General features: G+C 48.4%; 2 protein-coding genes and 1 pseudogene across 6 annotated transcripts; 2 read left to right on the top strand and 1 right to left on the bottom strand.

Moving 5' to 3' along the window:
* The first annotated feature begins 478 nt into the window (after nucleotides 1-478).
* IL24 (interleukin 24) lies at nucleotides 479-6,502 on the top strand. 3 transcript variants are annotated; one of them, XM_063708995.1, is made up of 6 exons: nucleotides 479-651; nucleotides 2,355-2,553; nucleotides 3,333-3,395; nucleotides 4,532-4,690; nucleotides 5,036-5,110; nucleotides 6,006-6,502. In XM_063708995.1, the coding sequence occupies exons 2-6, from the start codon at nucleotides 2,395-2,397 to the stop codon at nucleotides 6,087-6,089; spliced, it is 540 nt and encodes a 179-aa protein (XP_063565065.1). In that variant the 5' UTR covers nucleotides 479-651; nucleotides 2,355-2,394; the 3' UTR covers nucleotides 6,090-6,502. The 3 variants fall into 3 exon arrangements, with proteins under 3 accessions (XP_063565065.1, XP_055246176.2, XP_063565066.1); XM_055390201.2 differs by lacking the exon at nucleotides 479-651 and having other exon boundaries at nucleotides 2,225-2,553; nucleotides 6,006-6,364; XM_063708996.1 differs by lacking the exons at nucleotides 479-651; nucleotides 4,532-4,690 and having other exon boundaries at nucleotides 2,225-2,553; nucleotides 6,006-6,364.
* On the bottom strand, nucleotides 6,315-25,014 carry FCMR (Fc mu receptor). Of its 3 annotated transcripts, XM_019029832.4 has the most exons (8): nucleotides 24,831-25,014; nucleotides 16,772-17,107; nucleotides 15,942-16,055; nucleotides 14,744-14,966; nucleotides 13,216-13,346; nucleotides 12,722-12,865; nucleotides 12,459-12,517; nucleotides 6,315-8,179 (listed from the first exon to the last, which is right to left on the bottom strand). In XM_019029832.4, the coding sequence occupies exons 1-8, from the start codon at nucleotides 24,865-24,867 to the stop codon at nucleotides 8,051-8,053; spliced, it is 1,173 nt and encodes a 390-aa protein (XP_018885377.3). In that variant the 5' UTR covers nucleotides 24,868-25,014; the 3' UTR covers nucleotides 6,315-8,050. The 3 variants fall into 3 exon arrangements, with proteins under 3 accessions (XP_018885377.3, XP_055226084.1, XP_055226092.1); XM_055370109.2 differs by lacking the exon at nucleotides 12,459-12,517; XM_055370117.2 differs by lacking the exon at nucleotides 24,831-25,014 and having other exon boundaries at nucleotides 16,875-16,974.
* LOC101132477 (large ribosomal subunit protein uL13-like) lies at nucleotides 10,619-11,249 on the top strand (annotated as a pseudogene).
* Nucleotides 25,015-26,568: the final 1,554 nt, after the last annotated feature.

The raw sequence follows: 26,568 nt of genomic DNA, 5'->3' as shown, positions 1-26,568 counted from the left end.
TTACAGGTTATTTCTTCGCTGTGGACTACTGTCCCAGCATGAATAGGGCATCATTATTGAATTATTTTGACAGGAAGGAGACTGGTGTATGCTGCACAGTAATAATGTATTTACATGTGTACAGAGTTTACCAAGCACGTCTGTGTTGTTTTTGCATCTGTTTATTACACTTGCCCTTGGGGGGAGGTGGGACAGATTTTTAAAAAATTTATACATGCAGAGACTGCAGCTCAGAGAAGCTAAGAGACTTGCCCCTGCCCACACAGCCAGTGGTAGAGCCTGAACTCAAACCCAGGTCTCATCTCACCTCAGGGGCTGCTTTCCCCATCGCTCTATTGTCCTTAAAGTGATGGGTGACTAGGCAATGAAGTAATTCTCTAGGAAAGCATGACCAATTTCCCTTTCTCCACCTCCCTCTTTTTCCTCCACCCCTCCCCCCTCAGCCCCCATATATATGCCCAAATATCCACAAAGCCTTGCTTGCCTGCAAACCTTTACTTCTGAAACGACTTCCACGGCTGGGACGGGAACCTTCCACCCACAGCTATGCCTCTGATTGGTGAATGGTGAGGGTGCCTGTCTAACTTTTCTGTAAAAAGAACCAGCTGCCTCCAGGCAGCCAGCCCTCAAGCATCACTTACAGGACCAGAGGTGAGCATGGGGGATTCTTGGTTACTTTTCTTTGAAGGATTAGACCTCTGCTTTATTTGTGAAAAGGGGTCAAGGCGGGGACAGCAGAAGTCAATTTTTTTGAGTGTTGATGTAGGGACAAGACATGACTGTGATGAGGAGCTGCTTTCGCCAATTTAACACCAAGAAGAATTGAGGCTGCTTGGGAGGAAGGCCAGGAGGAACACGAGACTGAGAGATGAATTTTCAACAGAGGCTGCAAAGCCTGTAGACTTTAGCCAGGTGCGGTGGCTCACACCTGTAATCCCAGAACTTTGGGAGGCTGAGGTGGGCAGATCATTTAAGGTCAGGAGTTCGAGACCAGTCTGGCCAACATGGTGAAACCCTGTCTCTACTAAAAATACAAAAAAAAAAAATTAGTTTGGCATGTGTTTTTGATATTTTCAGATACAAAAATCCCAGCTACTTTGGCGACCGAGGCATGAGCATCCTTGAACCTGGTAGGCAGAGGTTGCAGTGAGCCGAGATCATGCCACTGCACTCCAGCCTGGGTGACAGAGTGAAATTCTGTCAAAAAAAAAAAAAAAAAAAAAAGCCTGTGGAGTTTGAAAGAACAGAATGAAAAGACATTGAGGGAGATGCTAAAGCATAGCCCCCGTCCCCCGTGACCCATAACCCAGGGGTCGCCGCCTCCCTAGCCCAGGTACCAGCAGAACCGGGTCTTCTCTGGTCTTCCTCCCGGTGTAGGGGTGGGAGACAGTTTCTTTAGGTGTCAGACCAGTGCCTGCAGTAAGAAAGGTTCTTAAATTATTGTGTAAAGAAGCACGAAAGAAAGGGAGAAAGTGAGAAAGGGAGGGAGCGAGAGGGGAAAGAAGGAAGAAAGAAAGGTAAGGAGGGAGGGAGGGAGAAAGGGAGGGAAAGGACAAACGGCAAAGAAGGCGGGGGAAAGAAATTCTCTGCATCAGTTATAATAAATACATAATGGCGTCAGGTTCCCCAGCTTGGAGGCTCTTCACACAGTCCTTCCCAACTGGCACTTCAGAGGAAGGCTTTAGAGATGATTCATCTGGAAATCTGATGCCTCTCTCTCATTTGGTTACTAAAAAAAGTGAATTTTTAGACTCAAGAGTGAGTGGTTAGTGGAGGTGGCATAGTCTGTGTGTGACCCTGACCTGCCCTCTGTGCCCCTCCCTGGGACCAGGATTAACCCCTCGCTCCCTTGTGATGAGGAGTGAGGGACAGCCATCTCCTGGGGCGGAGAAAAAGACCTGCCTGCCTATGTGTGCCTGGTGGCTTCAGGGCAGAACTTGGATAAGCACATGTCTAGTTCACCTCTTTGTTTTCCTGGGTTTGGGATCCCCAGACGTGGCACATTAGAACCTCCCATTTCTGCTCTCTTCTGGGTCAAATTCTGACTCGTAGGTTGTAGGCTAGAGAGAACTGCGATGGAGAAGGAGGAGGTGCAGGGCATGTGGGTGTGGACTGGCAAGGTGGGGAAGAGCAGGTGGACAGATGGCAAGACGAGCGGCCTTAAGTTTGAGGGGCAGAAAGACCCCTGCTTCACCCCCACTGCACCCTAGCAAGGCTGCCGGTTTGCAATAGTCTCAACTTGCCCATTGGTGAGTGCTCGAGATTGGCCCAGGGAGACCCTCAAAGCATTTTTCCCAGGGCATGTCACACTGGGTCAGAGGGCTGGCCTCACAGGCTGCCTCCCTTTCTTTCAGCAGACCCTCCTGCCCTCCTTTGCTGGCGACAGCCTCTCAAATGCAGATGGCTGTGCTCCCTTGCCTGGGTTTTACCCTGCTTCTCTGGAGCCAGGTACCAGGGGCCCAGGGCCAAGAATTCCAATTTGGGCCCTGCCAAGTGAAGGGGGTTGTTCCCCAGAAACTGTGGGAAGCCTTCTGGGCTGTGAAAGACACTATGGTGAGTAAAGTGCTGTTCTGGACCCAGTCGTGGGGGTTCCTGGGGGCAGTGGGCCAGTGGGGCGAGGGGATGCTATTTTATGATTCTGGAGTCCTTCACAGCTTGCTAATCAGTTTCCAGTTTCCCATATAATAACTCTGTGAGGTCAGAAGGCACCACAAGTCCCATTTACACATGAGGAAATTGGGGCTCAGAAAAAATGTGGGCAGCCTCGAGTGAAATAAGCAGTGCCCAAGGGAAACCATGAAGAGAGCTAGATTCATCCAGGCTTCGTCCCGAATGGAGTCTTCGGCTCTAAATCTGAGAACTGGAATGAGTGGCTGGGCTGCGGAGGAAGCTCCAAGGGCAAGAGGCAGCTCTGGGGTGCAGACTGTCCTCCCTCACATCCTGCTTCCTCACCACATGGAATATGGAGCCAAAATCCTGCCCATAGTGGTTCTTAAAGCAGATAGGCTTATTTCCTCCCATCTCAAATGACCAGAGGCATCAAACCACTTCCTTATCAAATCTATGTTCAGGCTCTAAGAATAAGAAGAACTCCTGGGACTCCATTTGCTCCTGGGGGGCCAAGCTTAGTCATTTTCGTAGCTGCAACCTTGTCTCCCCTCTGCATGGGCCAGCTCAGCCCAGCCTTTCCTGGGTCCTCCTTTCGTCCCTCTGGCCTTTGAGATCTCACAGACTAGATAGATTTAGGGGTCTAGGGAAGCAGCACATATTTGCAGAGTTGCTTTCTATGCTGACCCCTAACCTGGAGACGTCTTTTCTTTCTGTTTGCAAAGCAAGCTCAGGATAACATCACGAGTGCCCGGCTGCTGCAGCAGGAGGTTCTGCAGAACGTCTCGGTAATCAGACCTCAGGGACACCACCCTCTGTGGGACTGGTCTACTGTGGGTGGGAGTGCAAGGCTTTCTTAGGGGAGGTTGATGAAAGCCCTTCACTTCTTCCCTGGACTGACCTTACACAGGACAGGGCCAGGCTGTGAGCCAGGGAAGTCAGTGTCTGGGGTTATTGCTACGTGGTATGTGTGTGCAGTGGTACTGGGAGATGGGGAGGGTGGAGGCTTGTAAACATCTTTCTCCATTTAGCCAGAGAATTATATATTTCTCTTTTACTTGTATAGGCCCAATAGGCATCTACTTAGGTTCATGTCCTCTCTTCCATTTTCATCCTTTTCTGTGGGTCCTTTTTCCTGGGTCCTCCTTTGGTCCATCTGGCCTTTGATGTCTCACAGACTGGATAAATTTAGGGGGTCCAGGGAAGCAGCACATATTTGCAGAGCTGGTTTCTACGCTGACCCCTAACCTGGAGACATCTTTTCTTTCTGTCATGTGAGCTCATGTGAAGTGAGCTCATGACTTAAAATAATACCTAACAAAAGGATTCATCCTTTCTTTCACCACAATCAGGTAGAGTATGTTATCAAGGATGGGTCACCATCTTCTCATCATCCATCTAGTGGGCACAAACCTACTGAGCCCTGAGCCCTGAAAGATGTGGCACTTCAGGAGCTTGAGGGGGCTAGAGTGCAATTGCTGTGTCCAAAGATATTAGTTTCTCCTCATTTCTTCTGTTCTCAGTCATTTTCCAGCAAACTCTATATCACCAAGTCCAAGTTCAAGCACTTCTCAGGGTCCATCACATCCCCATAGCTGTTAAAGAGGCCATGTGGCATAGAAGAAAGAGAATATTAACCAGATGGGCAGTCATGAATCCTGGGAGCTAGGCTGTGTCTGCCACTGATTGACTATGTGACCCGGGGCAGGTCATTTCTCTCCCTGGGTCTTGGTTCCTCCTCTCAAACAAAGAGCTGCTCTCCATGGCCCCTGAAGGCTCCTACAGATCTAAGGTTCATCATCACCTTCTAGAAGATCCCTATCTCTGCTGTGCTTATCTTGCCTTGGGTGGCATGTGGGTTGTTCCTTCAGGGGGTCGGGGTGGGCAGAGGCCTTGGCTCAGCAGTGACCCAGACCTTCCCCAGGATGCTGAGAGCTGTTACCTTGTCCACACCTTGCTGGAGTTCTACTTGAAAACTGTTTTCAAAAACTACCACAATAGAACAGTTGAAGTCAGGACTCTGAAGTCATTCTCTACTCTGGCCAACAACTTTGTTCTCATCGTGTCACAACTGCAACCCAGTGTGAGTAGCACACGCTCTGGATACTGGCAGCTCTGGGTTCAAGTCTAGGTCTGCTTCCAATCTGCTGGGTGACCCTCTGCAAAGTCCTCCACCTCCCTGGGCTTCAGTTTGTTATCTGTAAAATGGGGATGATCACTCCTGCCTGGCAGGATTGCTGTGAGAATTAAAGGAGGCAGCCCCTTTCACAAGGTGGGAATTTGGTATCGGTTACCTTGGGGAATGCAGGATTCAGCCCTGGGCTCTCAGGCTTTGGGAGGCCCTGTGGCATCAGCAGGAAAACTGAGAGGGAGTTTGCATCTGCTCATATCTAAAAATTGGCACAACTTCTTTTCCCATGTTATGCAGCAAGAAAATGAGATGTTTTCCATCAGAGACAGTGCACACAGGCGGTTTCTGCTATTCCGGAGAGCATTCAAACAGGTAAGGCCAAGAGCTGAGAGCTTGCCCATCCAGCAGAATAGACTAGTCCGCACCATCACACAAGGGTGCCTCAGAGACCCAATGCAGAATGTAATGCAGGGGACACCATCAGCTTTGCCCCAAAGCCCCCTGACTTAGCAGGAGCACAGTTATATTTGCAGAAGTATCGTAAACTAAGTGGTCTTTTTTCTTCCAGTTTTTAAGTTAAAGTGCTTTTATATTTCCTTACAAGATGATTTTACGAAAGGAACTTTCCCTGTGTTTTGTAGGTACTTGGACTGGGCAACTGAAGTCAGAAGAGAGGGAGAAAGAAGGGAGACACCCCACCCCCACCCCATATACATCTGCAGTATTTTCCATGATGCTCAACTGGTCTAGTTGTGAAAAACAATTATGGGAAATTATTTTTGCTTTTCCAAAATTATGACAACAAAGAAAACCCAAATTTCATCCCCAGCCCCCCTAAAAACATAAATGATTTTGATCACTTTTTTTTTTTGAGGAAGAGATGCATCAGCTTTTAAATAAATGGTGAAGAGCAATAACATCTGATGGAGAGGGGCCACCTGGGCTCATTTCACCTGTGCAGTGGATTCAGGTGGTGGGCCATATCCACCCCATACTGCAGTTTGTGGTTCCTGTTGTTAGGGGTGCCATATGTCTTTCCCTTGTTCTTTGCCCACTGATATTCACTAGCCTGTTTGTCCTCACCCCTGAAGCAGATAAACACATGTAGATGGAGGAAAAGTGACAGGCAGGTGGGTTCATCAGTGGGCTCATCCCAAAGGTGACCCATCCCTTGGATTGGAGTCAGGTCTATTTTAGGCATGGCAGGTTGGAAGAAAGACTATTCTCATAGCTAAATGGCTGACCTTCAACCCTCTTTTCCCTTTAGTTGGACGTAGAAGCAGCTCTGACCAAAGCCCTTGGGGAAGTGGACATTCTTCTGACCTGGATGCAGAAATTCTACAAGCTCTGAATGTCTAGACCAGGACCTCCCTCCCCCTGGCACTGGTTCGTTCCCTGTGTCATTTCAAACAGTCTCCCTTCCTATGCTGTTCACTGGACACTTCACGCCCTTGGCCATGGTTCCCATTCTTGGCCCAGGATTATTGTCAAAGAAGTCATTCTTTAAGCAGCGCCAGTGACAGTCAGGGAAGGTGCCTCTGGATGCTGTGAAGAGTCTACAAAGAAGATTCTTGTATTTATTACAACTCTATTTAATTAATGTCAGTATTTCAACTGAAGTTCTATTTATTTGTGAGACTGTAAGTTACATGAAGGCAGCAGAATATTGTGCCCCATGCTTCTTTACCCCTCACAATCCTTGCCACAGTGTGGGGCAGTGGATGGGTGCTTAGTAAGTACTTAATAAACTGTGGTGTTTTTTTTGGCCTGTCTTTGGATTGTTAAAAAACAGAGAGGGATGCTGGGATGTAAAACTGAACTTCAGAGCATGAAAATCACACTGTCTTCTGATATCTGCAGGGACAAAGCATTGGGGTGGGGGTAAGGTGCATCTGTTTGAAAAGTAAACGATAAAATGTGGATTAAAGTGCCCAGCACAAAGCAGATCCTCAATAAACATTTCATTTCCCACCCACACTCACCAGCTCACCCCATCATCCCTTTCCCTTGGTGCCCTCCTTTTTTTTTTATCCTAGTCATTCTTCCCTAATCTTCCACTTGAGTGTCAAGCTGACCTTGCTGATGGTGACATTGCACCTGGATGTACTGTCCAATCTGTGATGACATTCCCTGCTAAAAAAAGACAACATAACTCAAGTCTGGAAGACTTTCTTCTCTATTTCTGGATGAATGCCCAGTGAGACTGTGTTGTATAGCTAGAAAAGGCCTTCTTCCCAATAGCAAGGCTGTGCATCTAGCCTTAAGCTCTGGCTGAACTTTGTGGTCGACATCAATCTAAAGATACAGTGTCTGACTATAACCTTGTTCCAAAAACCTAGGCAAAGAGTATATGTAGGAGGTGGGATATCACTTCCATGACATAAGTGCTATTGCAGAGCCGTGGCCACCCAGGAACTCCTGACTGCTTTCCTTCCCCTGCTTGTTATACATTGTCTGGAACTGGCTAAGAAATGGGGAACATTTGTGAAAACCAAGAAATGTAATGGTTTTGGATGAATAAAATAGACCAAAGTTAAGGCAAGTGCACAAATATCAGTGTCAGGCTATGGAAGAAAGATAAAGAGATATATATATATATATTTTTTTTTAGAGGGGAGATGCTGAGGTCAGGGCACTTATGTGCATCAAGTGATGGAGACAGAGTAAAGAGAATTTATAGATATATATGCATATCTCGCTAATAAGTTTGGTTTATCATCACATCAAGATAAATTGCCTTTAGCATAGAACTTGAGATAAGTAGACGTTCACTAGCAAGTGCTAACATTTGGATCAGGGCAAAGGCGTTTCCAGGAGTGTTTTTATACCAGACCCCTGCTTAGTCCATGGGGCTGAGGCATGTCACATAACTCAGAGCAAGAGCCTTCTATTTGTGTAAGACCCAACCCTGGGAAGGATGCCCGAGACAATAGCTATGCCTCTACCCCAGCCTGATGCCATGTGATCTAGAGCCTGGGCAGCAACAACCCTGTGGTCAAAGATATGGAAGAAACACTCTGCAAATCCCACAGTCTGTTCGACGGCTTGGAAAGGAAGCAAGTGGCATTGGGACAATTGCTCTACATGCCTACAGCTTACCTGTCAACTACAGGGGGCTGCCAAGGTGTGCAAGAGGACTTGGGGGCAGAGCCATGCTCAGGGCACAGATAGATGGGGATGGGAGTTGAGATGGGGCATGGGAAGTGATGAGGGCTCTGAGAACACATGAAGCAGGTATTGGACATCAGCAGACAGATGAGACTCCTTGGCATCACAGTCCGAGCCTGGGGTTGGGGGATAGCTGGGGAGTTGTCAGGCAGGAACATTGATGTAGTCATCTGAATCACTGTCCTCCATCATGGTGGCAGGCTGGTGGTAGAGGCTCACGTATTCACAGCTGGTCTTCAGAGATGGGGCATGGAGCCAGGGAGATTCAGACACCTGGGGACAATGAAAGAAGCATCACTGGATCTGGGTAGGGTGATTTTAATATCTCCCCAGGTGGATTTTCATAGTGGGCAATGGGGCATGGACATGGCTGCTGAGTTCCAGAAGGCAAAGACACAGAGATGGCTCAGCTCCATCAAGTGGAGTAGCCCTGGGGATTTTCAGGGTAGTGTCTCACCTGAGATAACTGGAAAACCTAATGTGGGCAGGAAATGCCTTAAATGGGGCTCAGAGTAAAATCATGTGGCTAAGCATGGGCCTGAAAGAGACCCAGCTGCCAGAGGAGTATCCCCTCGGGGATAAGATGCTGTGACTTATGGCATAAATATGCATCTTCTTAGGGAGTTATTCAGAAGTAGAGTGAGTCACCCTCAGCACCTCTGTAAGGGCTCAGAGATGCTGTGATGTGGCGTCGTGACAGTGCATTCCAGGAAGGGGGATGGATGGTGAAGGGGATAAGATGGCAGCCCACATGGAACACTGGTGCTCCTCTTCCCCAGACGGAAACTTCAGGATCATCCACCTTGAGGACAGTCAGTTCTCAAAAGACAGGACTGTGCCAGTGACCCCAACATGGCACAGTTACTATCGCATCCACTGAGGAAGGCCACAAGGGGGACAGTTACGTATTTAAACACAAGCTCTGAGAATTAGACGTCCAGCAGCCTGAATATAGTAGGCATTCAGGAAGTACTCATTGAAAGGAACTTTTATATATTTTGTACTTTACTAATGAGGGAAGCAGCAGCAGCTTGCTTTGAAAACATGTTTTCCATCAGTCAAGGAAGTAAGAAGCCACAAAACAGAAAAGAAAAAAAGAAAGAAGGTTGAAAAGAAAAGTAACAGTGAGAGCAAAGAAAACTAAGCAACAAAATTACATGGTCCTGGTATAAATGTCAGTGAGGATGAAACTCAGTCAAGTAATCAATGAAAGACAGCTAATAAGCACATGTTGGTAGCACTCCACTTAGATGATATAAGACCAGTCAAGAAAGACCTGGATCCCAGAACAGCTCAAGATGTCAACCCGAAGCAAATTAACCAGCACATAACAATAGGAGAAACGATACACAAAGTTGGAGGTGACACAGAGAAATGAGAGATGATCAAGATAAAGTTTCCAGGGTGAGAAGGACGGTGATAATATCTGAGCTTCCTTTAGAGGCCAAAGAAGAGGCTGAGGACGGGCAAGAAGATGAGGCTGAGGATGGGGAAGAGGATGAGGCAGAGGAAATCCTCGATGTATGACATGGTTTTTTGTTTTTGTTAAATTAAACGAACTTTGAAAAAAGTGAGCAAGTCATTTGTTAGTTTTTCACACTATCTTCTATTATGTTTTAATTAACTTTCTTTGTCTGATAATAGAGATGGTTTTAATTTGCTAAAAAAACCCAAAAATTTATCTTTCACTGCCTGTTATAGTTCATCATTTGAGATTAACTTATTTGGCTTAAGAAATGGAAATGCTCCCCATGGAAGCTATAATAATGAGTCATTAAGCACAGGCACCTTTTTGTAAATTTGCTCCATCAAGATTTTTGCCCCTAATAGTGGGAATGAGAGTTTCAAGTAGAGAGGCAGGGTCAGCTTGGAACAAGGTGCAGGCCCAGGTGAGGGTCTGTGTGGTCACAGGGCAGTTTTAGAGAAAAGGGCTGCTGGAAAGACGGAGTAGACAGACAGTGTGGCACCTGTTGTCCCTCCTGGTTGCTGCACCATCCTCTGGAGTCAATGGTCAGTATTCAGGTACCAGGACCTTGTGCACGTATTTTCGAAGCAAGCTGCTGCTGCTTCCCTCTTTAGTAAAGTACAACATATATCAAAGTTCCTTTCAACGAGTACTTACTGAATGCCTACTATGTTCAGGCTGCTGAACACTGCCACGCGGGTGTGAACCTTCTCTAGCACGGGTGGGGAAGGGCAAGCCGGAGAAGCCGGAGGGGGGACTGCACAGAACTGCCTCTTGTGGCTGGGTACCACTCTCCTCTTTGTAGTCAGGCCCACGATTGACCAGCTGGGTATTAAATTTCTCAGCCTGCCTTGAAGGGACGTTCACTACATGGTTAAGTTTCAAACTCTAGGATGCAAGTGGAAATGGTGGGAAACGTCAGGGTCATGGGCTTAAGCAGCAGCATTCTCTTCCTCCCTCCTGTAAGCTGGGACGTGCACACGGTCCTGGTGCCTGTGTACTGACCATGGAGCTGGCAAGACTCCAGAGGATGGCGCAGCAACCAGACAGAGGGAATTTCAGTCCGGAGACGACCTCTTGGCTCACTGGCTCAGGCCACCTCTTCCTGTCCCTGTCTCTGAGCCTTTATCTGGGGAGGGGGAAGTAGGCTTCCACCGTGTGGGCCCTGTCTTTTGGAGTCTGCTGCATTAGCTTAGTCTACACGCGAATTAAACAAGGGATTTTCTTTTCCCAGGCAGCTGCCGAAGATGGCGGGGGTGCAGGTCCTGGTGCTTGATGGTGGAGGCCATCTCCTGGGCCCCCTGGCGGCCATCGTGGCTAACTAGGTACTGCTGGGCTGGAAGGTGGTGGTCGTACGCTGGGAGGGCATCAACATTTCTGGCAATTTCTACAGAAACAAGTTGAAGTACCTGGCTTTCCCCCGCAAGCGGATGAACACCAACCCTTCCCGAGGTCCCTACCACTTCCCGGCCCCCAGCCGCATCTTCTGGCACAAGTACGAGGCTTGCTGCCCCATGAGACCAAGTGAGGCCAGGCCGCCCTGGACCGCCTCAAGGTGTTTGATGGCATCCCACTGCCCTACGACAAGAAAAAGCGGATGGTGGTTCCTGCTGCCCTCAAGGTCGTGCGTCTGAAGCTTACAAGAAAGTTTGCCTATCTGGAGCGCCTGGCTCACGATGGTGGCTGGAAGTACCAGGCAGTGATAGCCACCCTGGAGGAGAAGAGGAAGGAGAAGGCCAAGTTCCACTACCGGAAGAAGAAACAGCTCATGAGGCTACGGAAACGGGCCGAGAAGAACGTGGAGAAGAAAAGTGACAAATACACAGAGGTCCTCAAGACCCACGGACTCCTGGTATGAGCCCAATAACGACTGTTAATTCCTCATGCTTGGCCTGGCCTGCCCTTCCTCCATCGTCGCCCTGGAATGTGCGGGACCCAGGGGCCGCAGCAGTTCAGGTGCCACAGGCAGCCTGGGACATAGGAAGCTGGGAGCAAGGAAAGGGTCTTAGTCACTGCTTTCTGAGGTTACTTGAAAGCACTCAGAGAATTGTGCAGGTGTAATTTATCTGTGACCAATAGGAAGAGCAACCAGTTACTATTAGCAAAAAGGAGCCGGAAGACTAATTGGAGGGACCCTACCTTGTGAGTGGGGCGTCTGTTTAACTTTCCACCTGGTCATATGGCTCTGCAGCTGTTAGAATGTGCAAGCGCTTGGGGACAACATGAGCTTGCTGTTGTACAAACGGTATTTATAGAACCATAGACTGGGAAGATGTGCGACCAAGGGGTTACAGGAATTGCCTGTGCTCCTCACCTGTATTTTGTAATCAGAATCAAATAAATTATTTTTAAAGAAAAAAAAACAGGGATTTTTACCACACCCTTTTAAAAAAAACTTTATTCTGGGTTCTGCGTGTTTTGGACACTGTAGGCTGCTTTAGAGAATAAAAAGCTTTCTCATCTCAATTCTTAAAGATGAACGGATAAAGGCTTTCTACCCAACCATCAGTGGCCCTGAGTGGAAACGCGAGTTCCCTCCATCCACTCTAGATTTAAAGATGAATTCTCCTCACTCAAGGTGTTGAACCCCGTCTACATCTCTCCCAAGTCATCCTCTAGACCAAGCTTAACCGCCTCCAGAGAAAGGTAAATCACCTCCTCTCACCTTCGAGAGCTTACTAGAAAGTTCTCGCGCACAGGAAGGTGAACTGTCTAGGTAGCTTCCACCTCCCTAGGACCCCCTAGAAATCAAATCTCCTCCACGAGAAAGTCTTTCACATAACTGTGGAGCTGCCACCTATCATTCTCTGCTAAGCCAGCTGCATCCAGCACGCAGGTATCCCGTGACAACTGCTTGGCTAGAAGCCACGGAACCAGGTCTTCTACAGTTCCCGGTATTCAACCTCCTGACACCAAACAAGGAGGAAACTAAAACAACTTGTTCCTCGGCTCAGGGCCCAGGAGCTGCTGGGAAACCAGCTCTCCGGATCGCGGCGGCGGCGCGGGAAGCCACACTCGGGTCCCCGCCCAGGGCTGGGGCCGCCCAGTCGGGCCGCGGCTGCCAATCAGGGCAGGAGCGGAGCTTACCTGCAGCGGGGCGGGGGGCAACGGCACTCCGGGGCCTGGAACGGGGGCCTCCCCCGTGCCTAGGGAACAGCGAGAGCGAAGTGAGGCGGCGGCCGAGGCTCCCGCCCCACCATCATGCTACTACTCCCAGCTCCACCCCCGCCCCACTCCCAGCTCCACCCTGTGGGAAGCCCTGGCACCTGGGTGCGCGCCCCGCTGCGCCCGGCTTTCCCGGAGCCAGCGCACTCTTTCCGCTACTCCCCGTGGCCCGCCCGGCGGCTCACCTGCAGCGTCCGCTCCACGAGCGCGCCGCGGGCAGGCGCTGTAGATGTTGTTTTGGGAGCGCGGTCGCGGCGACCCGCGGGGCCTCTGGGAGCTCTGCAGGGCGCGCATCCTCACGGCCAGTCGGCGGGCCCGCCTGGAGAGGGCTTCCCCACAAAGCCACGGGAAGAGGGAGGAAAATGGCATCAGAGGCCCTTGCCACCCTCCCCAAACGAAAGGCTGCCTCCTCCCTCGGGCTTGGCAGTGTCTGACCTGGAGATGCTCCAAGCGTGGGGAATGTACGAGGCACGGCCTTGCCCTGCCCTGAAGACCAAAGGGCCCAGGCCGTTCTCCTCCTCAGACCAGTGGCCCCCACTTCCCTAACTTCCCTACACCCCAGGCTGCTCATCAAAAGCTCCCTGAGTTTCCCATGGAAGTTCAAAAGGGGGTTCTGAACGCTGTGGGCTCTTTGGGCAGCTCAGCTCTCCCTACCGAAGCCCCCAGCCCAGCCGCTCACCTTTCCTCCTTTCAACAGCCCTTTTCACCACCAGCCCCAGAAGTGCCAGCAGGAAAAGGCCCAGGATGGTCGGGAGCAGGATGTGAAATCCTTGGCCTTCCCTCCCAGACTGTGAGCCATAGTCCAGTGCTCTGGGGAGGGAAGGAAAATGAGAGAGGGAGGAAGAATTTATTAAAGGAGGTAGGTTGAGGGCTTGCTCCTGTGTAGCCAACGTTTTTGGAGATGACTTACAGGTTTGTCCTTTTGTTAACAGAATTCACTCCACTCCCCCCTCAAAAAGACTTGCCTATGGAGTCACGAAACTTGAATTCAAATTCATATTCCGCCTTTTACTGGTTGTGTGATCTCGAATGAGTCTCCTAACCTCTCTGAGCCTTATCTCTCCATAAGTAGGTATAGTAAAATCTATTTCACAGAACTGTTATGAGGATGAAATAAGAGTGGATATAAGGAATTTAATGCATCTTCCGGTGTTCAGCACCTTAGTTTCTTCACGAGATTATTGCAGATATTAACTGGGCTAGTTCCTTATAATGGTGGGGGAAAGGATGTTTTTCTCATAGTGCTCCTTCTGCCTAGAAGTTTTCCCCTCAATTTTCTCTGCATATTGAAATCTTACTTTTCTTAAAGGACATTGTGTAAGTCCTCTTTTCTTCCTAATTATGGTAAGCCAGATTTGTGTGTGTGTGTGTGTGTGTGCGCTTTGGGTTTCCAATTCTGTGGTCATGCCTGTTTCAGACTTTATCACAGTCAGACTTATGTTAGTAAGATCTGGATATTGCATATTGTCGTCTTCTTATATCTTCAGGACATAGCACAATGCTTGCAACATAGTAGAGAATAAGAAAATGCTGGTTGACCTTGATATTTTCCCTACTAATAGGTAGGAATCAAGAGTCCTGGTTCTATTTGAAACCACTTGGTTCTCATGGCCCCAGTTTCTCCTACCTATAGAACCCAAATGATTTTGGAGGTCCTCTTTCTCACTATCACCTTTGTCTTTGCTTATGCAAAACCAATTTTGATTATTATAGGGTTTTTTTTTTTTCGGAGTCTGCTATAATGCTTCCCCCTAGTGGTATGTTGCAGTACTTCCTTGGACTGCACCCCAGCCTTTAGACCGGTGCTGTCCGGGAGAAATGTGAGTCACATATGTAATTTTAAATTTCCTAGTAGCCACATTAAAACAGTAAAAGGAAATGGGTGAAAGTAATTCTATATTACTAGTTTAATAGTTAATTTTATTTTTATTCTCATTTAGTTCTTCCCCATAAAAACAGATCTGAATGAATCTAAGTGACTGGAAGAGCTGGGTCTCACTTCTTTCTACAGGATCAATGCTGGGGCATTGACAAGTGTGTTTTTGTTAAAGGAACTAATGAGTTAATGAGCTATACTCATAGGTGGTATATTTCACAGTGGCCTAGAGACAAAGCCAAGGAGGGTGTCTAATAATGGACATTGCAGTGGGTTTCAGTGGATCTCTTAATTCTAGCCTAACTCTAGATCCTGGACAGTGGTCTCTTACCTCTGCCTGTGCAGCCTGGTGTGGTGGTTGTAGCTGGGCGTCTGGGGCTTGAGCAGCCCCTCCAGAGCTGAGACTTTTGAGGCTGTAGTGGATGGCAGGAAGGTTGGGGGCTTGTCACCTGCTACTGAAGATGCTCTGGACACTCGAGGGCGGTGGGTGATTTGGGTGGTGGGGGAGGAGTGGTGAACTGGAGGGACCTTGCCCCTTTGAGCTGGTGTGGTAACTGCAGGAGGTAGCAGGAAAAAGGGATGTTCCTTTTATACACTCTATTCTCCAACAGGATTAGGTCACCGCCTCTTTCCACAACATACCCTTCCCTTTTATACAGACTACTTCTGTTCTTGCAGTCCTCAGGGCCTAAAATCCTTTTTAACATGCTATCTAGGCCTACTCAATTCCAAGTATATTTGCTTCAAATACCATTTCTTCCAGGAAGCCTTCCCTGACTTCCCAGGTAGAAGAGCTTGCCCCCCTCTGAGCAGGGGGAAAACCTTTTTTGTAGTTCTATTCCCAATCTGCCTTGTGCTGTATTTGCGTGCTAATCTATTCTCCCCCATTTCACACCTATCAGTCACAACCTTGGCTACATGATCTGTTCAATTACACTATCCCTCTTGGCTCTCAGCAGGGTTACCTAGTGTAATAATGTTCAATTAATGTGTCTACCTCATAGGCATATGGGATAATATGATGGAAATATTGCATGTCAAAATGCATTTAAAACTGGACGATGATATCAAAATGTAAAGGTATCATTAGTATGAACATCCTTAATCTTTTAGTTGCAAAATAGAGTTAAAATCATTAGATGCCAGCAGGTAGAAGACAGCCCTACGGGAAGCACGAGACATGATGATCTCCAGCTGGGAAATGTCTGCCCAGTCTTGGTTTCCGCAGTCATTCATAAAAAGCTAGATTTTGTGAGTGGAGCACAAACATCATTGCTTGTGTTGCCACCTGGTGGTAATATGTAAGTTCTGCAGCTAGGACCAGGTGACCTGACTGTCGGACAGGCTTGAAGGATATGGACAGCAGATCTCAGGGAGGTATGTGCCCTCTCTAAAGGCAGGGAATACACACCTAAGACTCAGCTCAGCTCTGCCAGCCACTCTATGAACTGAACATAGACCCCCTCCTCCATTTTCACACTGCCACAGCATCTCACCCACCTCTCCTACCCTCGCTATGGTGAACTGACCTCTGGTTACGAATTTGGAAGAACTGGCATATGCAGGCATCTGGAACAAATAGGGCAGATGAAACCATTTTGGAGTCTCAGGCATTGGCTGCTTTTCCCATGATGGCTCGTATTCTATTGGAAGGAAGAGGAATATGTTGGTGGTCTCTAGGAGGAGACTGAGGCTTGGGTGTAAACTGAAACTAATTCAGCCAAAGTGGATGACAGTGAGGGGATGAGGGCAGGGTCCACTGAAAGAAGCAGAGAAGGAGCTGGGTTGGGGGCTTCCCTGGAGGAAATACTGGTTCCCCCAGCCCAGTCAACATTCCCTGCAAAACCAGCAGAGGTCATTGGTATTCTAGGCTGTTGAATTACTGCTGCATATGTGTGGGGAACTCAGTGGAGGAAAGGAGAAAGGCGGGGTTCCAGAGAAATAAAGGATCAGGTCATAGAGTAATAAGATTGGCCTATAAATGTGGCTGGATAAATTAGTGTCTTTCCTTTATTTCTCATGGGACAATTACGTTGGATAGTTATTTCCTTTTGCTTCCAATTTCTTCCATCTCAGAGCCTCTCCTCAATCTCAAGCCTCCACTCCCCTCACGCCCTGGGTAGGATGAACAATACAAAGAGAGCACCTATCTTGTTCATTTCATCCATGTTGGGTAGAAAATTCTGTGGACCATGGAGGTAATTGACTATGAGGTTTTATATGGATCTCAATCATTATGTGGCTTATATGGCAACAGTGTAAGAGTCTAGGAGACTGTTACAGTTAGATGGCTGTCCCAATCTTCCCAAGTGAAACATTTTCTGGGTAGTCTGAGCCTCCAATCAGCGGAGGAACCTACCACTGTGGACATTCAGGGTGACTTTCTGGGTCTTTCCCCGGTCTGTGTTCATGCCCGCTCCGCAGGCATAGACTCCGCTGTCACTTTCGGTCAGCTGTGTTACCTCCACTAGGAACAGATTCTTGCGTGGGTATTGCTTCAGAGTAACTCGACCCTTGTATTCTGCCTTGATGAAGTTGGTGGTGGATACCACAGTACCACATGTTCCAGATCCAGCCATCTCCCGGCACAGATATATCCTCACATGCATTTCAGGAAGTGGGCACTTGATGGTAACTGATCCGCCCAGCTCCCCCTCTACCTTTACTTCTGGGAGGATCCTCAGGGCCCCCGATACTGCAGGGAGAGGAGATTAATGCAGAGGGAGCCCCATCTCTAACTATATCCCAGCCCCATCTACTTCCCAGCTCCAGCCGTCTCTCCAACCCTAGCCCAGGCCCCAGCCCAACCTCACATTCATCCCCAGATCCAGCCCTGTCCCAATTATTAGCCTGGCCTCAGCCTGTCCTTAGCCACAGCCTTATCCTCATTTCTTTTTTCTTTTTCTTTTCTTTTCCTTCCTTCCTTCCTTTCTTTGTTCTTTCTTTCTTTCTTTCTTTTCTTTCTTTCCTTTCCTTCCTTCCTCTCTCTCTCTTTTCTCTTTCTTTCTTTCCTTCCTTTCTTTTCTTTTTTTTTTTTAATAGGATCTCACTCTGTTATGCAGGCTGGAGAGCAGTGGTATGATCATGACTCACTACAGCCTCAACCTCCTGGGCTCAAGCAATCCTCCCAACTCAGCCTCCCAAGTACCAGGGACTACAGGTGCATGCTGCCATGCCTGGCTAATTTTTGTCTTTTTTGTAGAGATGGGGTTTTCATTATGTTGCCCACGCTGTTCTCGAACTCATGGCCTCAAGTGATCTGCCTGCCTCGGCCTCCCAAAGTGCTGGGATTGAGCCACCATGCCCAATCCTTATTCTCATTTCTACCCTTAGTCTCAACTTCAGCCTCATCCCATCCCCAACCGTATTCACAACCTCAGGCCAGCTCTATGTTCACCCCCAATCCTATGCCCTTGCGTTACGTTAATTTAACCCCCAGCTTTGGCCTCACCACCAAACCCAAACCCATAAGGACCCAGACACTAAACCATTGAGATGATAATCAAAAGTATATCACCCACTCCAAAGAGACATAATATGCCTCAGGTGACCCCAAACAGCATACAGCCCCCATGTGACCTCAGTGTGGTGCTGGGAGCATGGTGCGGTTATGTTGCAACAGGTTTTCCTTTCCAGTTTGGTTTCGCTCAGGCGCATCCATCCAGCCATTCATCCACAGCTCTATTTATTAAATCATTCAACAAGCGTTTATTGAATGCCTTTCCTGTGACAGTAAAGCAGCCGGTATCCCTCTCTCAGTCACAGATCATTTAGTGAGTGATACCAATCAATGGCCAGTGAGCAGTGTAATACATCCCATGAGAGAGATCGCACGGGGTTCCCTGGAAGGAGCAAACCCGGGCGCCTGATGTAGGCTGTTGCAGGGGGTGGCGTGGTCGGAGGAGGGCTTTCTGGAATAAGTGGCGTCTGAGTTGTGACCTGAAGGAATGGGTATGGAGTGCAACTGAGAGAGTGACGATGCTCATCATGGAGGCAGGGGACATAGGAGGGGAAGTGAGGGTGTGTGTGCATGTGTGCATAGGTGTGCACACACTGTATGTGTGCTGGGGAGGGATAAAAGATGTGGTTCATGAATCCCTGACATCATAAAGCTTATGCTTTGAGTGACAGAGGTCAGGTCTAATGCACTTGAGCCAGCTACAGAAGAGGGTAAGGCCATGTCTGATTAATTGCCAACTAAGCGGATCCCATAAGTGTCTGCATATTTCTGGGAAGAAAGTTCATAGGGTAAAGTTGTGTGTGTGTGGCAAGGTGGGGCTGGAAGGCTGAAGTGGGGAGAAGAGATTCTTCCAAATAGCCAGAACAGTCCTCTAACAGTCCGGGATATGAGAGAGAACATAGCATGTCCATAGGCGGAGAGACATTTGCAAACGTACTGAGATTTATCCACAGGGCACACTTTAAGAAGAGCACTATCGAGTTTAGTCAAACAAGAGTCAGGGATAGCTTAGGAAAGAGGTGGGGCTTGAGGCTTTGGGATAAAGACATTCTGGGCAAAGGGAAGAATTCTGACAATGGTAGAGAGGTAAAAACAATCATGGGAGGGGGAAAAGGGGGTTGGGGCAGGTGAGGAGAGTTGGAGAGGGAGGACGTACAGGAGGACGTTGAGATCTGAAAGTGTAGCTGATGTAAACATGGTAGGGACAGGCAGATGGACCAGCCAAAACCACGAGTTCTGACATGGAAACCCTCACATGAAAAACCCAGCACTGCTTTAAACCCACTGGAAATTGAGTCATGAGGTAGCCTCACAACTAGACATTGCAATGGAAAGGTGACCTGTCACAAAGTGTCAATCAACAGACAAAGACCCAATCAAAGGAAGGTCTGGAGGAATCACCTTGTGCATCCAGACAGCCCCCACCTGTGTGGGAAGTTGAATGCCGAGGGTGGAAGCACGTGGAAGTATTCAAATGAGACTAACCCAGCCAGGAAGGGGGTGTGAATGCCACTTTCCCAAGAGCAAGATGGTACAAAATGGGCAGGGGGAAGATAGCAGAGATGGGGTCATCACCTATGTAGCAACCTCCAGCAGCCTCAGGCCTCCCAGGGTTGAGCTTTTGGTAAATCCCTGGCTTGCCTGTTCAGCTCCTTGTGCAGACCCTAGATGGATGAAGTGCAAGGAAAGCTGCTGGCTATGCTAAGCTCTGGTCCACAAGGAAGCAGTAGTTGGCGATGTGAAAATGACCAGACCCCAGGAAAAAGAAACTAGTTCTCCTCAAGTTTATGGTAGCTTCTAACCTATTCCCAAGACTTAGTAAAGCAGATTTTGAAAACAGAGAAAAGACAGATATAAGCTACTGGTTTAGACATCTAAAGTAGCACAGTGTGCATGAGACTCATCTGAGGAGATTGGCTACGATGCAGATGACCTGGTCCCGTTCTTGGGAAAGGTGATTACATCTGTCTAGGGCATGGTCTAGAAATATGTGTTTTTAAACAGGTGTCCCAGGTGCCCTTGCATTTCTGCAATCCTGGGTATATAACATTTACAAATGATTCCGGGGAAGAAAGCGAGGAATGAGAGAAGGCATCGAAAGGAACCAACCTGTTCAATAGTAATATTTCTGAGAGGCTGCTAAGTAAGTGACATTAATCTCTAAATTGGTGACTTGATTTTCAGTGGTTATGGTAGGGAAGAGGGGGATATGTGGCTTAAAGAATCACTCTCAATATATAAACAGATGTAAATACATGATTGGAAAATGGGAAAAAATTTTCACCATACAAAATAAGGTCAAGGTCCATAGGTCCTTGGTGGCTGGGGAGCTCTGGAGAGGGACTCTGGCACCCACTTAGGGGTGATTTTCCAGGTGGAAGTGCAGATGAGGACCTAGTCAACTCAAATAAGAGCAGATCTCAGGAAGAGGAGAGCTGGCCTGTGATTTTTATGTTTATCAAACGGAGCATGGATTTTTTTTTTTTTGAAGGATGAGAAACATCCCGCTCAGCTTCTTATTTCCAAATATAGTAACCTGGGTGTGTCCAGGCCTGCAGCCTGTCACAAAGAATGAAGTGTCCACCTCCTTTCAAAGGCCAGCCTCTCCACCTGTATCCTGAGTCCATCATTCTCACCTGTTTTAGAACTTCTTGTCTGCAATGATCCTGTTTCTTTCTCTGGCTATTGGAGAAAAATGGCCTTCTCATCTAGCATTGCCATAGCTTACACACATGTCCTGCTATTGCCCATATTTTCTTCTCCTTCTTTTTTTAAGACAGGGTCTTTCTCTGTCACCCAGGCTGGGGTGCAGTGGTGCAATCTTGGCTCTCTGCAGCCTCCACTTCCTGGGCTCAATTGAGGCTCCCACTTCAGCCTCCTGAGTAGCTGAGATCACAGGCGCCTGCCACCATGTGTGGTGAATTTTTTTTTTTTTTTTTTAGAGATGGGCTTTCACCCAGGCTGGTCTTGAATCCCGGGCTCAAATGATCCACCCACCTCAGCCTCCCAAAGTGCTGGGGTTACAGGCATGAGTCTCCATGCCTGGCTTTGCCCATCCTTAGAAATCCCTCAGTTGACCTTTGCCTCCCCTTCACCTGCCCACACACCTCTTTATTCTTTCTCAAATCAGTCATCAAATTCGCTAAATTAGATTCACTTCCATACCTCCCAATTTCTCTTCAATCCGCTTCTATCAGAATTTCGTGTCCAGTATTCCACTGAAACTGCTCTTGTCAAGTCACTGAAATTCTCCTGTTGCCGCATGTAATGGTCACCTCTTTGTCTTCATTTCCCCTCATCCTCTCAGCAGCGGTTGACAGAATGGAGCCAGCCCAGCTTGAAACACACCCTTGGTGTGGCTTCCTTAGTGCACACCCTCAACGGTGGTTCCCTGTCAGCCTGCATTCTTCCTCTCCTTCTCTCCTACCTCTCCATCCTGGCTAGCCCAGGCCCTGTGCCTCGGACCTGTTCTTTTCTCTGTCCTCCCTCCCTCTCTCCCCTCACTCGCTCATTGACTCCCGTGGCTTTTAAGGCTAATGCTATAGATTCCACCAAAATGTGATCTCCAGTCTTCCTCTGAGCTCCAGACTTGCTCTGACATCTCCACTTGGACCCTACTTGAATGTGTAAGATATATGCCAAACTTAGGACAGCTGAGAAAGAGCTGATTTCTCTTCCAAAACCTGACCTTCACATACTCTTCCGATGACCCCATCATCCACCCATCTGCTGAAGCCTAGAACTCATCTTCATGTTAAAGAATCAAGAATAAATTTTAAGTGTGTGTGTGTGTGTGTGTGTGTGTGTGTGTGTCTGTGTATGCTGGGTCCCAGCATCAAATGCATGTATGTATGTATGTATTATTATTATCATTAGTCAAGGTAAAAAGTTTGAAAGCTCACACTGCATGACACTGTCTTGCTTTATTATAGAGCTCTACACAGGGCTCCAGGCAAAGTGGTCTACAGTTTGTGCCTCATGTGCTAGGCCCTAGGGAGACCCACTCCAGCATTTGCAGGACCTGGAGTAGGAGTACAAATTAAGGCCCAAATACTATATATCTGAATATTTTTAAGTTATAAATCAAGCTAATAAACTGTTAAATAAAATTCGCTTTACTTCCCTAGCTTGACTAATGCACCCTCCTTGGATGTCCACTCTACTCCGTGGCCGTGCAGGGAAAACAACCCCAAGCTTCCTGCTCCCGGCCTCTCATCCCTTCCTCCTGCCCACAGCACAAGGGTCCTGGTATATACATAGTAGATACCCCAGCTTGCAAGTACAGTCTTCGTCCACCCCCACCTTCTTCCCAAATAGCCGCCCATGGACACCTTTTATAGGCCAGGGGTCAACCTCAAGAGGAAGACCCAGGATAGAAGCTTGCACCGTCATTGAAAGGGGGCCCAGAGTCATGTGGACAGGGAATTCTAGTTCTAAAAGAGAGAGTTTGGGTAGGGCATGGTGGCTCAGGCCTGTAATTCCAGCACTTTGGGAGGCAGAGGCAGGCTGATCATTTGAGTCCAGGAGTTTGAGACCAGCCTTGGCAACATGGTGAGACCCTATCTCTATTAAAAATACAAAAATTAGCCAGGAGAGGTGGCATGTGCCTGTAGTCCCAGCTACTCAGGAGGCTGAGGTGGGAGGATCACTTGAGTCTGGGAAGTTGAGGTTGCAGTGAGTCGTGATCACACCACTGCATTCCAGCCTGGGTGACAGGAGTGAAATCCTGTCTCAAAAAAAAAGTGGGGTTAGGTGTGGGCTTGGGGCGTGTGCCTCCCCCGGCCTGCAAACTGCTCACCTTGTGGGCATGGGCATGACTGGAGAAGGGTGGAGCCCATAGCAGGATCCCTTTTGGCCCAGCTAGAATGAGGGTACTTCTCAGGACAGACTGAAGTGGTGCAATTTGAGGACCCTTCATGCCTTTAGGCCTTCCACTCCCCGCCAAATCCTCTCTTCCTCCTCAGGCCTAAGTTTAGTTAACCAACCACCGTGCCCTCCTATGTCCTACTACCTCTCACAGTGTTTGATGTTTCATGTAAACTCCATTCCGTTGGACTTTTAGAGATTTTCAATCTTCAGCTTAACAAATATCTGAGTTTCTTTCATACTCAAGACATCGCAAAGAAAGCAAACATCAATAGGAAGCCACTTTAACCCACAAGGAACTTATCACTGAATAAACCAAATTAAGATGGACACACATTGAACATAATGCAAGGCAGCCATTGGGCTCAGAAGAGGGGGCTCAGGAATGTCTACAATAAGGAGGTGAAGTTTGAGATGGACTTTGAAGAACCCATAAAAAGTGAAGGTGGCCAGGTGCAGTGTCTCAAGCCTGTAATCCCAGCACTTTGGGAGGCCGAGGCGGGTGGATCATCTGAGGTCAGGAGTTCAAGACCAGCCTGGCCAACATGGGAAAACCCCGTCTCTACTAAAAATACAAAATTTAGCCGGTCACGATAGTGCGCACCTGTAATCCCAGCTACTTGGGAAGCTAAGGCAGGAGAATCGCTTGAACCCAGGAGGCGGAGGTTGCAGTGTGATGAGATTGCGCCACTGCACTCCAGTCGGGGCAACAGAGAGAGACTCTGTCTCAAAAAAAAAAAAAAATGGTGAAGGTGAGAGGAAGGGTGTTCCTGGCAGAAGGCACAGCATGGGCAAAGACATGGTGGCAGGAGTATGTGGCTTGTGTTCAAGAAGGAGTCCTGTTGGCCGGAGGTTAGGAAAGTGTTGGGGAGTATGGTTGGCTCAGAGTATGAAAGGGGGTACAAGGAGGAGTGTATATTGACTTCAGTAGGCAGTAGGAGTCATTAGAGGTTCTTGGGAGAGGTAATCCTGTGATCAGAAGTCAAGTTTAAGAAAATTAATCTGGCACTGCAGGCATCCTGAGTTAGAGGAAGTGGGAAAGATAGTTAAGAGGGGATTATGTGTTCTTTTCCCGTCCATTTCCTCTGTTACCTTCCTAGTATCAATTGCTGCTGCTTCTTATCCCAGTAGACATGGATCTAGAAACTGCAATGATTTGGCCATTGACTGGATCAAGGTCTGAATGAGGATACATGGGAAGAGGTGGTAATTAGCCATTCTGGCATTTTGTGGCTGATGATCAGAGATACTTCAGACAGGTGAAATAGCTGGTTTGGATGGTGATCAATGAAGAATTTGAGGTAAGGTTAGGCAGTTTACGTTTCAAATCTTGGTGGGATATTGAAGTAGAGGTTGCCCAGGAGACAGTTGTAAGTTGAGATATGGAATTCAGGAAATAGATTAGAGCTACTGAATGGATTACAGAATTTTCATTTAGGGTTGAAAGTTGGAAATTCGGGACTGAAAAAGATCTATAGAAAGAGTGTAGAGGTAAGAAGAAAGAAGTACAGAGACACTCGCTTTAAGATCCCATATTAATAGGCTAATACGTTTAGGAGAGATGACACCTTCAGCTCTTAAGAGTTAACACCTGGCTGGGCACAGTGGCTCACACCTGTAATCCCAGCGCTTTGTGAAGCTGAGCCAGGAGGATCACTTAAGGCCACAAGTTCAAGACCATCCTGGGCAACACAGCAAGACCCCATCTCTACAAAAAAATTAAAAATTAGCTGGGCATGGTGGCATGCACTTGTAGTCCTAGCTACTAGAGAGTCTGGGGTGGTAGGATCACTCGAACCCAGGAGTACAAGACTGAAGTGAGCCATGATCACACCACTGCACTCCAGCCTGGGTGATAGAGTTAACACCTGACTGAAACAGGAGAGTGTCTGGAGTGGAGAAAGGAGCATTAGCATGGAGTGAGGAAGGCATCCAACACCTCACGTGGCCTCCATTCTTGTCCTGCCCTAGGTGTTGGTTCACAACTGAATCCATCCAGAAACATCAGAGCTAGAGCTACCAGGCAATTCTTCTACTTGTGGCCAAGTCAAGCCTCATTCAGAGGTCTGAAGTGTTTCCCCACAGTACTTACCTGGCAGGAAGTAAAGTGGCCAAAGCCAGAAGTCCATTGTTCCTTCTAGAGTGCAAGGTCCATCCAAGAGCCCCTAGAGAGGGGGATGGAGACACGCTGCTTACTCAGGAACCCTTCACAATCTGGAGCTGGAAAGAGATTTCTAGCCCCCACGAGGAACAAAGCTTGACGATGAGGAAATGACAACCTCCCTTGTTTGCTAACTATTCTTAGGCTAAAAAGAGAGTGCTGACAAACCACAGCGGAAGTCAGGAGCTGAGAAAACATGTTGTGTGGAGTAAGAAAGGGTCACCCTGTTCAAAAGGCATCTAAGAAGTTCCTCCAGACTATTAGCAGTGACCAGGCCTGATATTCCTTTGTCTTGGTGCTTTTTCTTAGCAGGGCCTCCCGTGCTTTATGTATACTCATTGGCTTCCGTGCTGGGGTCATTTGCTTTCATTCTGCCTTCAGGATAAAAGAGCCTTATCACCAATTTTCCCCACCTGAGAAAGGCTGTATGGGCAGACGCTTGGGCCTGAAGTCAGAAGATGCTGACTGTAGTCCTTACCAAGTCACCAGTTAACTCATCTTTACAAACGTTTTTGAGCACCTACTATGTGGGGATACTAACTATGGACTTTGAGCAATCCATTACTTTTCTCTGAGCCTGAATTTCTTCATCTAGGAAATAAATGAAGCTGGGACTAGATGATCCCTGGCATTCCCTCCTGCAGAACACAGTTCCTGGGGACTTCACATAGCTCCCCAGCACCTCAGCCAACCTTCACCCTTAATCTCCCCAAAGTGTCCCCACAAGGTGCTGCCCTGTGGCAAGGGCTCAGGCCTCTGTCCAGTGGCCACCAAGGCAATGCCAGAACTGGGGTGTGACAGGTCATGCAGCCACTTTGCCTGAAGTCACAGCACCCTGGTAGAGCTCTCCTTCAGGACCCCAAGGGCCCAAGGGTCCAAGGGGAAGGCCCATGACTGATGGAGAGAGATGCTGAGGCCACAGGGCATCTTGGGAAGAGTTTTGGATGCAAGTCAGAAGACCTCAGGTCTTGTACTGGCTTGGCACTTTCTAGCTTTGGGCAAATTTCCCTGGGCCTTGGTTTTTTCCTTGATAAAGTAGGGATTGCCCCTACCCTGCCCACCTCACATGGCTTTTCTGAGGCCCAGCAGAACTCACAGGCATGGAAGTGCTTTAAGAAGCCTTCACTGTGAGCTGTGCAGGGGTATTACTTATGAGGGCATTCTCAGGGCTCTGTTCCTGGAAGTTTCATCCCTGGAGGTCAGTTCTCAGGGCCCCAACCCCAGGTGAAAGGACCTCTTGTGCCCCTGGAGGATCCGGGCTATACTCACACTGTTTCTGGGGGGATGTGACTGACAGAGCCGGGCTCCACAGTGGTTGTGTCAGCCACTCCCTGCTCGCCCCCACACAGCAGATTTGTCACATGTTCTCTAAAACAACAACATCCGTGGTGGAAGTTGAATGTGAGGCTCAGAGCAGGTGCAGAGGAAGTGTGTGGGGGGGGTGGGCAGCCTGCCCTGCCCCATCCCTATCTGAATATCCCCTGGCCCGGAGCAGCTGTGGTTGTGATGTCCTCCAGCCCTGAAATGGGCCAAGATGGCAGAGGGCAGCCTTGGGCCTCTCCTTAGTGCCAGAGCTCCCAGCTGGGATTAGCCCTACCCTTCCCTACTTAGCGGGCTCTTCCCAATGCCCCAGAGCTGTCACACAGCTGGGCTCCACCATGAGCTGGGC

This window comes from Gorilla gorilla, chromosome 1 (genome assembly GCF_029281585.2).
Source record: "Gorilla gorilla gorilla isolate KB3781 chromosome 1, NHGRI_mGorGor1-v2.1_pri, whole genome shotgun sequence".
NCBI lineage: Eukaryota > Metazoa > Chordata > Mammalia > Primates > Hominidae > Gorilla > Gorilla gorilla.
The sequence above is the reverse complement of the archived record's forward strand: the minus strand, read 5'-3'. Positions and strand labels throughout refer to the sequence as shown.

Coding starts and splice junctions, on each gene's coding strand:
- IL24 (XM_055390201.2), top strand. CDS start 2,302: ATGTCACACTGGGTCAGAGGGCTGGCCTCACAGGCTGCCTCCCTTTCT. Junction 2,554..3,332: donor GGGCTGTGAAAGACACTATG/GTGAGTAAAGTG, acceptor CTGTTTGCAAAG/CAAGCTCAGGATAACATCAC. Junction 3,396..4,531: donor AGGTTCTGCAGAACGTCTCG/GTAATCAGACCT, acceptor GACCTTCCCCAG/GATGCTGAGAGCTGTTACCT.
- FCMR (XM_019029832.4), bottom strand. CDS start 24,867: ATGGACTTCTGGCTTTGGCCACTTTACTTCCTGCCAG. Junction 13,347..14,743: donor ACCAGGCTGCACAGGCAGAG/GTAAGAGACCAC, acceptor TTCCCTCCCCAG/AGCACTGGACTATGGCTCAC. Junction 12,518..12,721: donor TCGTGGAGCGGACGCTGCAG/GTGAGCCGCCGG, acceptor GCTGTTCCCTAG/GCACGGGGGAGGCCCCCGTT.